The 13,473-nt window shown below is 39.7% G+C and overlaps 1 protein-coding gene across 1 annotated transcript in view; it reads right to left on the reverse strand.

Moving 5' to 3' along the window:
• Window positions 1–13,473, reverse strand: part of ryr3 (ryanodine receptor 3) — a gene marked incomplete at its 5' end in the record, with an annotated part of 113,328 nt that overhangs the window by 33,894 nt on the left and 65,961 nt on the right. The window contains 10 exon segments of the mRNA XM_080882259.1: window positions 443–612; window positions 1,332–1,452; window positions 1,563–1,665; window positions 2,759–2,942; window positions 4,189–4,324; window positions 5,122–5,225; window positions 6,876–7,008; window positions 9,398–9,512; window positions 9,654–9,927; window positions 12,936–13,070. Of these exon segments, the coding sequence (XP_080738385.1) occupies window positions 443–612; window positions 1,332–1,452; window positions 1,563–1,665; window positions 2,759–2,942; window positions 4,189–4,324; window positions 5,122–5,225; window positions 6,876–7,008; window positions 9,398–9,512; window positions 9,654–9,927; window positions 12,936–13,070 (1,475 nt within the window).

Raw genomic sequence — 13,473 nt, forward strand, 5'->3', positions numbered from 1 at the left:
TAAACTGGGTTACGAAAAAATGTAGTCTGAGTGAAGTTTTTATACTGAACTGTTTAAAAGCTAAGGGTGACCTGATCAGTAGGCCGAATATTATGTTAATATTTCTAAAAATTTGCAACAGGCTTAGTAACTGTTCTGAGCAATCGGTGCTCATGTTTGATAAGATTTATTCCCTCTGTGGCACATTTGATGAGCAAACTAGAAACCTTCATTTCATTATCAGTAAATGACAAAAGACTTAAGATCTCAAAAATGTAACAGGAGCAGAGACGACAGAGACGATTACACCTGTCAGGTACAACTAGAGCTTACATCCTTTGTATTTGCAGAGACTAAAATGTACTTTTTCAGGAAGTGGATACAAATTCTTTGGCAGGTAGTCATTGACAAAATGGGACTTTGAAGGTGAAAGTGTGTGTGTCGTGAATGTTCTAGGACTTACCGTATCCAGAGACGCCGAGGCTCGGAGGTCAGGCAGGAAGCCAACCTCCAACATCTGGAGCAGGAAGCTCTGGTCCTCGATGCCGTAAACTCTGTCCAGGAAGAGCACCATGGGGGCCTTGTGGTCGGGACAGAAACAAGCTGACATGTCCGGTTCGGTCACTGTGCCATCTGAAGGTTGGTGGAGCAAAACAAAAACCAATGAAAGGGATTCACTGAAGAAAGTTTCAAATGTAACATGATTTCGGAATAAAATTAGGCTTTAGAGTTTAAGGGAAATGTAATCCCAGACACGATAAGCTGAGGAAACCAAGCATAAATGTGAAATGTATTTATTTTCTGGTGTTCTTGCTGTTGAGCATCGTTGTAAGCCATAATTTTATAAGCAAGGCACAAAGTAGAAAGGTACTAAAAACACAATGTAGGCATATTGGTTTTCCACAGAGATGTAGAGGGAAGCAAAGGCTCTCTCCTAAGTGATGTCTCCTGCCATTGCAAAGGCACTTACAATAATATACGTCCAGTTAGCAGAGCTGTGATGATACTCTGCAGAGTTATGAAATTATTTCAGCTTCCTTAATCTGGCAGCACGACACACATGCTGTACCAGGCAGAGTTTTTATTATTTGCCGAAAGGCAGTAAGGTAATGCGGCATGTTTGTTCAGCAGGATGTGGCAAAAACTGTTTGTGATCTACAGCAGCCCAGGTTTGCCTGTAGAGTATAAATTAGATTTTTAATCAGACTACCGTGCACCTTCAGCCGTGAATCTAAACTAAACAACATTTTTCTTTCCCCAGGTAGACCTCCCGTCTCACCTTAATTCACTTCTGTTTATGCGTTTCCTTTTAACAATCAGAAACTGCCTAAAGCAAACTTAGACCGGCATACCTTTATTAACGACAGGCATTTTGAGGGGGATGCTGATGACGCCCACCAGGTCCGAAGTGGGAACCAGAGAGCGCAGGATGGCTCTGATACGCAGCGCCTCACCTTTACCTGCATTGATAAGCTGTAAGAGATGCACAGGCACAAAACAAAAACAATCTCTTTCTCATAAGAGTCCCTGTGACAGTATACAGAATCTCATTCTTCAGCTCAGGCTGTTGTCGAAGGCCTTACATGCATCTCAGGAGCACAGCGTCCCAGCAGGTCAATGAGGGCAGAGTAGAAGGACATGATGGCGTTGCCCATGTGAATCACTTCCCCTTCCTCCTCACCAGACCTGAAACAGACAAACACACTATATAAAAATTATACGCACAGTATAATAAATATTATCCTGAACACGAGAAACATTTCTTGGAAGTTGCAGACAAGCTCTGCAGCGTGGTTTCAGGATACGGTGGGCAACAGAGGCGCAGTAAATTGGGCAATTTTGTGAGCATTTATAATAATGTTTTGGCACAATACATGATCTCCTTGCAGGCTATTCTGTTACACATATTGATTTTGAGCAGCTTTCCAATCTCTCTCCCCACTTCAGGCCATACAAACTTTCAACATTAAAATTCAGTCAGTGTTACAGGCTTTGTATACTTATGTAGAAAGGCAGGGACAAACAGCCAATGCCAGGGATAATGTATTCCTTTCTTTTACATATTCTTCCAGAAAAGTACCTTCTTTCATACTGTCCTTAGGCTCCAATTATGATTTAAAATCTCTGATATTTTTTTATTCAAGACTTGCTTTAATAACACCTGGGTTGCAGTTGCATTATAAGACTTTCCAGTAGTTGAAAAAGTTTTTCATTTTTCCCCCTCTTTTTTAAAAAATGTCAAAGTCATCCGAGATAAATGATCGCTTAAAAAAAAAATATCTGTGGTTCTTAAATGTGTCTTCAAACACATGAATGTGAATTTAGCTGCTGAAGTAAATTATATTTTGCTAAATAAAGAGTAAATTAAGAAGATTTTCTTGTTTTGGTAGGAGGTTTTTTTTTTTAAAGAGAGAGAACAAAAGACAATTATTTGATAAAACTCCACTTTCAAACAGCAATTACCTCTCTCTTTCTCTTCACTGTTCTCTTGCTGGGCAAAGGCAATGAAATAAACTTAGATCTCTTTTCCCGTAATGTGATATGGCTCTATTTGAGGGTCTAGCAACAAAGAATAATGCTGGTTTAGCTAAGCACACAGGGAAATCTAACTAAAAGTAACATTTCACACAGAGACCCAGATAATGAGAGCCTTAATCACAAGAGACTGGCTTTAGAGTTTCTGAATGGGTTTCCTAGTGTCTCGTGGTGATAAAAATGCTGATTCAGTAGATTTTAAACACTGTGGAAAAAGAAAACAAAGAACTGGTGTCGTTTTTACCCAGTAGTGACTCCAGCAGGAGTCTTGGGCAGGTCCAGGGCAGGATCTTCAGAGATCTTGATGGCCTCTTCCATGGCAGCCAGCAGACCCTGACCTCCCTCGCCCCTCAAGGCTGGGCCGAAACACTCTGGACGTCTGATGAGCAGCTTCACCACCACGTTGGCATTTTCCTCCACGCTCTCACCTGGTGTGAGGAAGAAAAAAAAAAAAGGAGGAAAAAAAAAAGCAGACCAATGGAAAGGAAAATTGTTATTATCCCCAAAAGGAAAGGTGAGAGTCAGCTAGAGTGTAAAACCCCTGAAAGTGGTATTCAGCAGCTTCTAAAGCACCGCTACATTTTTTATCCAGGAAAAGCCGACTCACATTTCCACGTGAGTCCTCAGCAGGACCCTGGCATCTTTAACCAGTGGATTTTTTAAATTTCTGTGCAGTTTTTCATTTCTATTCCAAAAACAGCATCACTGTTAAATCCCCTGCTGCTTTAATACACAATACTCACAATTATACAGATGCAGTAAAATCACCCTAGACTGTTTCTTTGTTGCGATGCCATTTTTTTGTTTTATCTCAATACTTATTTATTGCTCAGTTACACATATTCAGCGACTTAATTAGATTATATTTTCTTTAAAATGTCTTTAAAAAGCATCTCGGGGGTGTCCTCGGGAGGTTGAAGCTATGGGAAAGTTTTTCTAGTTTGTAATAATACTTTTTATGTAACACACTGCACAGTAACTAGTTTTTGCACATTCAATTAAAATCCAGATATTAAAGAAGACTCGAATAAAAAACAAAAATCAAGTAAATCATAAATCACACACATAACACAACAGCGCCACATACATATGTATCCACCAAATATCCTTACCACATACGAATATATGAAAACACTCAATATAAAATATAGTTTTTGCTTTGTTTGCTTTGCTTACCCCTTGCCAAATTCCCCTCCCCCTGTCTGTCTCCTTTCTCATTCCCATGTTGTCTTTATACAACGTGTTCAGCTTTTAAGTATTCCTTGCACCATATAGGTTTAGCCTGGTGTCTGACCTCGTCTGTTCTCCTGACAAAGTCGAACTGACCACGTGTATACTCAAATGTATGCCACAATTAAAGCCTCTTTGAACTTTAAGATAGCCTCTGGTGTCATGTATGTCAGGCTTGGGTACAAGCGGAGGCTTCACACAATGGTACACTCAGATATCGACAAAAAACTTCTGTGTTTACAGGATAACTCCACAAGCAATGTTTTCCTTCTTTATTTAACATTTTCCAGTCTGTTGCACTTCTAATCAGCATGCTGATGGGTGCAGTCGGCATGCTTTGTTGTGAAACAAACCAAAGGCCAAGTATATCACTGCACCAAAACGAGCAGAGGAACAGAATTGCCAGGGATGAAAAGTCATCTTAGTGCTCAGTATAAAACATACCGTTGCAGAAAACGGCGAACCTCAGGAATGAGAGGTAGCGCTCTCCCTCTATGGGGTTCCAGCCGAGGTCTGGGTATCCCTTAGCCACCAGCATGGCGCAGCTCTGAAGACCACAGCCTGCTAGGTATGTCACCACCTACGGTCAAGCAATTCTGCTTCACTCCTGGGTATTATAATGGCACACTGTCTTTCTGACTCAGTGTCAGCAACAGTGACAGCTTGAAAGCCTCTGCTGAGCTAAGCTTTTCCAGCTGTCACAAAATCATTCAGCACTTTTCATAGAAAACTTTGGTGGCCTGAGCTTTCTATTCTTATCTGACTTGCTTCCTCTATAATTGTATGTGTCATCCGAGTAGCACTGCGTTCTAGTATTGACAGATGATTAGCACGTATTCTTCCTCTTCTGTGGCCTCCTCAAACTTTATGAACACTGAGCTGCACATAATTGGAAGAACATGTCTTGTGGGTTGGCGAAAGCCAGATTTTAAACCAAAACCAACATGGTGGCCTGAAATGTGTTGGCAAAAACTTTCGAGATGAAGAATAAACCTAGCAGCAGAATGCAATGCAAGGTTTAGACAGTGAATAAGATCCTGTATCCACATAATTCCCTAATTCTTAATGTTTGACTTTATAAATAACTAAATGGATCCTGCATATGTTTTATAGTACAATCTGTTTTGGTATTTGATGATAATATGAACATGTGATCAGTATACTGGTTGTACATTTAGCTAGTTGTACAGTTCAGTTTCATTCACAACTTTCCAAACTAATTTTAAACACTACATCTGCTAAAACAACAACAAGTTATGGTCAGAATAGAAACTGGCTACAATCTAATGAGCCTGCAAACATAAAGTGCTGTGTGATTTTTAGCTGTGCTGTTGAGTATTTCTTTGAGTAAGGCTGCGATTTCATTCGTCATCAAACCTTCTCCAGATCAGGCTCCTCCAGGGCCAGCGCCAGACCGTTGTTGTCCATCACTGAAGACGCTGCGACATCCAGCGGAGTGGAGCCCCGCATAGCTTCAGAGGCTAAACACACACAGAAACAGGCCGTCAGCAACAGAGCAAACTTTGCATTAGTTCTGCATTAAACAACAGGGGGCAGTGTACCGACACAGCACATCAATCTTGATATTCTCCAGTCTGCATCTTTGAAGCTCAGAATACCAGGTCCCATTAATCAGTTTGTCAACACCTGCCCTTTTTGCAATATTACTCCATTTTTAAAGCGTCAATGCAGTCGAGCAGATACTACAAAACCACTTAATATTGCAGCACAATGCAGACTATGTTACATATTATTAATTTATAGGAAAACGTGGCTTGTAAAAGAGGCAAATTCTAAAAGTGTCATATAAAAAGGGCAACAACTAGTGTGTTTTCATTCAACTGTCCTCTTCAGATCATGTGACCCTGTCCTCTTCCAGAGCCAGGTGCTTTAGTTTACGTGTTACACAGGCACGCAGATCTCTGTGACTCATGTCCTGCTCTGGACGCCTAAATAACCCTCATTTACTGCTCGCCATTCTTCTCTCTATCAGCTGCCTCCCTCTGTGCCCCTTACACTTTCAACTTGATATACTGGCATTTTGAAATCGAGCCTGTTACTCTTCTTCACCAGCTGCTTCCCACAATATCAGCAATAAGTCTGCAGTGAAAAAAAACTGTTGCAGCCCGTAGCAACTATTGGTTTCTGCACACATTATGTAGCAGCAAAAAAGTTTAATTGACGCAGTATGGAGAATACTCAGGAACATATTCAAATGCCAAGGCATCCTCATAACCAGTGTGTTCTCCACTGTCTGTTTTTGCCCCAGCTTGTTCCTTTCCTTCATATTAAAAAAAATCTATTCAATTTCAGATTTTTCATGTATCAGGACATAATAAATAAAACCATCTAATCCTCATCAGGTTCTAAAATTAGGTAAATACTTCCTAACCTGTACCATACGTGACAACATAGCAGTATATATTTAACAAAAATTGAGTCACAATGTCAAAGAAGTGTATGAATAACATAAGTACACCCTTACAGATTTCATAGAATTAAGAAGTTGGAGCCACGTGTTGCTCATCGAATGCACCTAATCGTCAGCAAGTGTGAGCACCTCCATAAATGCAGAGGCTTTGCTGGTCTGAAACATTCAGGAGTGTGTTAATGCAATGCCAGGAGGAGCAAAGACAATAGAATTGGCCTAAAGGGACAACTGTTGTTGCCCGTCAATCTGGGAAGGGTTCTAAGACCATTTCTAGTTTGAAGTTCATCATTCTACAGCGAAGAAGATTATTCAGAAGCATACAAAACTTTTCTCAGGAGTGGACATCCCTGCAAACTAATCCCAAGGTCAGACTGTGCAATGCTTAGAAAAAATGCTAAAAGCCCAAGAGAAACAGGATTTGGGCATGTTGTAGTCATTGAGGCAACCATGAACTCCTTTGTTTACCAAAGCATGTTAGAGTCAAATAGGAAGCCATCTGTCCAACAGCTACAGCTCAGCTGATGTTGGGTCATGCAGCAGAGCAATGGTCCAAAATGCAACAACAATTCTACAACATAATGGCTAAAAATGAAAAATCAATGTGTTGCAATGGCCCAGTCAATGTCTTAAGACAGCTGTGCATAAATTAAGTTGAGTTTTTTTTTTCCAAATAAATAATGAAAAGGCAAAATATACTTACCCAATCCGACGCTGCTGTTCTCCAGCAGGTAGCTCAGGTGGTCAAACATGGCTTTCTGGTTTTGCCGGCTAATACGGCAGAAATAGCACAAGAAGCGACAACAGCTAGCTACCATCTTGGGGAAGGCGATCTCCTGTGGAAGAAAAAAGTAGACTGTATGGATCAATCTGCAGCCAAATAGCCCCAAATAAGCTGCAGTAGGAGCTCAGAAATATTAGAATTCTTTTTAATGTCACTACAGGATGCAGAGTACTAGATGCTTGGGTCTGATAAAGGTATCTAAACTATCATAAAGAGTATCATGGAATCAATAAATAAAATCTATTTCCTGTTTTGAACACAGAAACTGAAAAATTGTTTGACCTTCAAGCCCTTTTGCATCTAATGCTTTTAGATCTGTGCCATCCTCATTTTTCTAAGTCCTCACATGGGCTCAGTCCAAGCCTCAGGCTGAGCATAAATCACTAGAGTCATTTGCTCTGTAGCAGAAATGCAGAAAAAGTAATTGACAGCAGAGGAGGAGAGAAACCCCATTTTACTTTAGGCAGATTACAATCTGCAAAAATGCACAGCACAGAAAATCACACTTATCAGACAACTGACAAATATTGAACTTTCAATCATGCCAAAGCTTCCACCTCTAAAGGCAGATTTGACAGAAACTTTGAAAGCACAAACAATTTTACTTTGAGAATATACAGCTTAACAAGTTTCTTTGTTGATTCCCCATATGCGGTCCTGCTGTGCGTGACCGGGAGCAAACTTTCTGTCAGTGTCCGAGTTCAGAGATTTATTCCTTCATAATATTCTATAAACCATCTGTCTTGATTGCGTGATAAAACCTACGACTCGCACAATCTCATAATATACAGCACCATGCCACGACTGAAACAACATCAGCGGTAATCAAACAGCAAATATTAAAAACCTGATCTATATTCACGACTGTCACTGTATATGGCCACAGCGAGCGAGGTACACGTATCAAGTGGCATGAAACCAGTCAGGAATTTATGCTATGAGCCTGTGCGATCACAGTGCCAGAGACAGACACGAAGGTCTGAATGTCTCCCTGAGGTCCGTCTGTCTGAGGTTCACTTCAAGCTTGGCACTGGCTGCAGCATTAAATCGCAACCAGCTCTTCCAGCTTCTGTCAGCACCACCCAAAAAGGACAGGTCTGAGTGGCCTCCTGTCACCCCTCTGATACCTTTACTCCTCTGTCCTCTCTATTACGCTGCGGTTTTTCTGGGTATTAAGCAGTTTCTCTTGGCTCACTTCAGCCTCTTTTGTTTTCCTGAGATCGGTATACAACTTATTAAGCATTAAAAGTTCTGTCAGTCACAAACTCAAACTCTTCCCCTAAAACTAAGCTTTGTAACAGAAAATTAACCTGCAAATGTTTTGCTAACAGATTTACTGTATGAGTCATTTTGCAAGCAAAAATACCCAAAACAAAAACACGCTTGTTTGGGTTCTTTAAAATTGATGATTTGCTCCTCCTTTTGCTACATTTAATTCATAACTGTCATGATCCTGGGTCCTTTTGACCCAGCGTTTTGTGTTTTCTCTTCTTGCGATTTTGGTTCTGTTCTTCCTCTGTTTAGTGTTTACTCTGTTCTGCCCGTGTGTTCCTGTATTTAGTCCGTGTTTCTTAGTTTGTGTCCTTTCATGTGTAAGTTCCTGTTTTATTGTGAAGGTCTGCGTCTTATGTGAGTGTTTTCAGTTTGCCTCCCTAGTCTCGTCACGTTAATCACTCCCAGCTGTGTTCCCCACCTGTGTGTAATCTCCCTGTGTTCTCTGAGTGTATTTTAGTTGTGTCTTCTGTCCTAGTAGTTGCTGGTTCGTCTGTGTTGTTTTCCCTCGGTCTCCCTGCATCTCTCCATGCGTATTTCCCCGGACCTCCCTGCATCTTCGTTTCTGGTTTGTTTTGTTAGTTTTACCCAGTTTAGGTTCCAGTTTCATGTTCCCAGTGCCTTTGTTGTTTGTATTTCCTTCGTTAATAAATACTCACCTGCACCAGAGCTGCCGCGTCCTGGTCCTAAATAATTCCACACGGCTTGCCCCGGCAAACCATGACAATAACTGATTTTTGGCTTGAAGGCTAATTATTGACCAAAATAAGGAATGTGAGGAAAGTGGGCGGGGCTCTGAACAACTATGGAAACTTCTTTTTTTTGTATTTTGTATAGACAACAGCTTTCATTAACACTTTTCCTTTTATAACCACTTTTTATTAACACAATCTACACATTAATCATGATGAATTGTACCCCTAATTATGGTGAAAGAGGCCACATAACAAATAAGAATCCGTCAAAAACATGTACAAACTTCTTTAAAAAGTTATGAACAGGATAAGGAGTTTTAAAGAACTTCTCCAAGAGTTAAGATTGGGAGCTACTATTTCCATACATGACTAAAAAGTTAACAGTTTCAATGAATACGATCCATTAAAAAAGGACTGACTCGATAGTTTGTAGTGGTCAAGGAAAACCAAAAACATGAGCAATGTTAAGCTCACCTGTGACTTGTCTCCCCCAAGCACGTTCACCATGACCTCCATGACTGTCTCATGCATGCCCAGCACTCTCATCAGATTAGGATGCTGGTAGAAAACCTTGTTGTTCATGATGTCGCTAAGAACACAAGAAAGCGATTTATAAAGCCCACAGTACTGTAACCGCGGGAGAGTACACTGTTCACAATGATATATTTCTAGAATCGGGCATTGTTTTTATCGTTTATAACAGTGTGCGCATCATAATATATTTTCTTACCCGAGCCCATCAATCATGAGTTTCTCCTCTTCCTTGCCCATTCGCACTGATAGCAGAGATCTGATTTGACCCAGAGATGCCAGCAGGTTAATAGCATCTTGCACAGATGCGGCACTGATGGTGTACGACTTCTTCATGGCCCGAAGCAGTTCCCCGATGCCGTCATACTGTCTCCTCAGCAGGCTGAACATCACTCTCACCAGCTCTGAGTCCTGAATGTGAGACTCCTGAGCCCAACTGGTTATGGTCTGGGAGATAAGCTCCTTCAGGTTGGCTGGAGAAGAGACAGTTCAGTATTCTTAAATTGAGAAATAGAAGCAGTAAATAAAGGTTGCTCTACAATCATGTATCTGTCAAAGCTTCAGTTGATTTTTGTTGTCTCTCAAACCTTTGAATGAGCAAATTAGAGAAAAAATAAAAATCTATGGACCGGGCACTTCAAAAGCATTGTTCATTAGGAAAGATGGATGATATGCTCTTTATTTTTTCTCTTTTTGTTCCAGAGATATACAAAGACAAGCTAATTAAACTGTAGTATAGGTTTTAAAACTGTATATTTTAAACTTTATCTTAAAGTCTCATGAAACTTCCCTCTTAACGATGCCAAGCACCAATAAAACAAGGACCAGTGGAGAAAAACTTGAAGTCATATGAAGTTGTAGCTAAATGCTGCACCTCTCAAAACACTGCAATTCCAAAGCCATCGCTGAACCTTGAGCGTTTAATCCAAATAGCGCAACATCTGCTTAAAACAAAGGGCCGGATTCAAGCAGAATCATAATGAGACAACAGAGACGGTGTAGATGCCCTGAAGGTGAAAGTGTTGCAAATTCACATCTGCTCTGAATCATCTCAAACCATGGCTCACAAGGGAGTCACTGAAATCTTATGCAGTCTGCGTGCTAATCTGCAAATGACAGGCAAAAATATAGACATGAGCACTGGCACAGCGCTGTACTCCAAAGTCAGCATAAACCATGAACTGAATTGGCTTAATTAAAGCTCTTAGAAAATGTAAATTAGTCTATTAGTCGGAACTAATTGGGAGCTTTAATATTTTGTCAATATATTGGATGTAACCCCACAATCATCTCCTGATGAGTCTATGAGGATGCTAACAGCATATCTGAAGCACGCTAGAGTGATGCAGGAATATAAAGAGAGGAACAAACAAACAAATTTAATCACAAGTTCAAGCCAAGGCGGTTGATATTAAAGCTGGCATTTAAATCTTGGAAATAAGCTCCTTAGCTGTTGGCAAACTAAAAAAAACAAAAAGCCTTATGGATGATTCCAAGTTTTTATAACTTCTGAGTAATCTGACTAATTAAACAATGCTGTGAAATCAACAATAGGTGCTTCGATGCTTTTCATCAAAAGAATAAGGAAGCAAAAGTTTTAGAGACAAATTACTGGCTTTAAAGTTTTATAACAGTGAATGAGCGTTACCGTCAGTTAATGAAAGTAATCATCCCCATCCCAAAAGGACTGACTAGGCATTAATTATATATAATCTGACATATAAAGATCCGACAATAAAATTACACGTTGAAAAAATTAGCAGCTCTAACTTTGTCAGGCAAGAGAAGCAGCTTATTTCGCCCGTCCATCCTTTTGTCAGACTGTTTCATCAATTTATTTGATGAACAAAACAGACTCTGACAATGCTGCAATGCTGAGTCAAGTGAAAAAGCAGAATTCAACCCATATTTCACTCACAATAGAACACAGCAAACGTGGTAAAAGTTTAAAATGTGAAAATGTACACTTTGAAGAAAGAACTAAGGTTATTTTTTTAATATTTCATGGCAGCCAAACCTCTCCAAAAAGTTGAAACTGGGCCATGTTTACCACTGTCAGGTGACAGTCTGTTAATGTCTGGGAGCTGAGGAGACTAGTAATAATGTCCAATGGTCTGATAAGGGATTCTAGGGATTCTCTTAATTTTATGATGTGTCCAAAGTTTCAGCTGGTAAAAGATCTGGACTGCAGGTAGGCAAGTTCAGTATCTGGACTCTCCAACTATGAGAGCATACTGTTGTAATAGATAGAGTTTGCAGTTTAGCAGCATCTTCCTTAAATATGCAAGGACTTCTCTGAAAAAGATGGCATCTGGATGGGTGAATATGTCCCTCTAAAACCTGCATATATGTTTTAGCACTCATGGTGCCTTTCCAGATGTGCAAACTGCCAGTTCCAGAGGCAGTAATTCACCTCCATACAATCAGAGATGCAGTTTTCCACTTTTCTTTAGCACATTTTTAATGAGCTTTGGCCCAAAGATGGTGGTGTTTATGGATTAATTTTATGTGTGGATTCTTCTTTGCATTAACCTGCATTTGTGGAAGTGTATTCACAGACAAAGATTTCTCCATCCAATACTGACACCGTTAATTGTGGATTGGTGAAACTTTGTCTCTCTCAGACGTTACGTTTTTTTAATTATTTATTTTTTTTATATCCAATCCTGTTACTGATCTATTGCATGTTAATGTAATTAGTTGCAAAATGTTCCTCCAACTGTTTTTTTTGTACCACTCACTTTTCCAGCTTTTTGTTCCTCTGTCCCAACGTTTGTCAGGCACATTACTACCAAACATTTCAACATAAGCTTATTTTTTTCATGATATAATAAAATGACTCAAATCAAATATTTAAACTATTTTCTATGTTCTATTGTGAATAAAATACAGTTCATGACATTTGCAAATCATCGCATGCCGTTTTTATTTAAACTTTACTTAGCATCGCAACATTTTTGGAATTGGGTTTGTAGACATGCTAAAGCAGATCCATCAGGATAATCTTGAATCAGAACATCCGTCCATTTATAATGCTTTTGAATAATGCAGGCTGGAGCAAGGTATTAAAATTTATGGCAGAGTCTTGCAGGAACTGTCCATTAGTCTTATTCTATTATTTGAAACAGAACAAAAACATACTTTGAGCAAAGGGCAGCAAAAAAGAAAAAGCTTGAAGCAAAGAACTAGTGATTGGAAAGTGTTTTGTGGTCTACAATATTTATTATGGATAAATCGGTACCGCTTTATGATTTTGAATGTCAATATAATATTTAATGCTAAACATAGTTATGTGGTATATGTTTAGAAACTGATAGCAACCACAATAAAGTCCTGCTTACGTGTTGCAGCACCAAGATAAACAATTGAAATAATAAACCTTAGCCTTGCACTGCCGTATGCATTGCTGAGTTATTGTTAAACTTCAGTACAGTTACTGGTCGCTAGCTTGTTTTCTTCTTTGGTGTTAAAGGCTACTTACTGGGGGCAGCCTGTTCAGTCTCTGTGGGTTCCTGCTCTGTCTTCTGTGGTGGGCCCTTGATTTTATACAGTAAAGCCAGAAGACGGCCTTTAATTGAAGTGTCCTGTTCTTCTTCTTCTTCCTCCACTGGAATTCCTGCCAGGAGAAATGGAGGCGCTCAGAGATTTATCCTGGTATACCGACTGCTTCCATGTGCATTGTGTAAAGGAAACAAAAACCCATTTTAACGATCATTCTCATAACATAAACATATTTATGTTGCCAGATAATATTAACTTAATTTGCAGAGCACTTTTTACAACACACAGTTACATAGTGCTTCACATTTTAATAAAAGAAGTGTTCCCAGCATGCAAGCAGACAATCATAGGATAGTATAGGTTCTTCTTACATTCATTCACACATACATTCATTCCATACAAGCAGTCGGTGCGAAGAAGATTGGGGAATATAATAACATACTGTATAAAATGATTTTTCCGCAGTCATTTAAAACAAACAAGTCCTGAAAGGCTGAGGATGGCTGTTCCAAAATTAG

This window comes from Rhamphochromis sp. 'chilingali' (assembly GCF_963969265.1).
Source record: "Rhamphochromis sp. 'chilingali' genome assembly, chromosome: 5".
Taxonomy (NCBI): Eukaryota; Metazoa; Chordata; class Actinopteri; order Cichliformes; family Cichlidae; genus Rhamphochromis; species Rhamphochromis sp. 'chilingali'.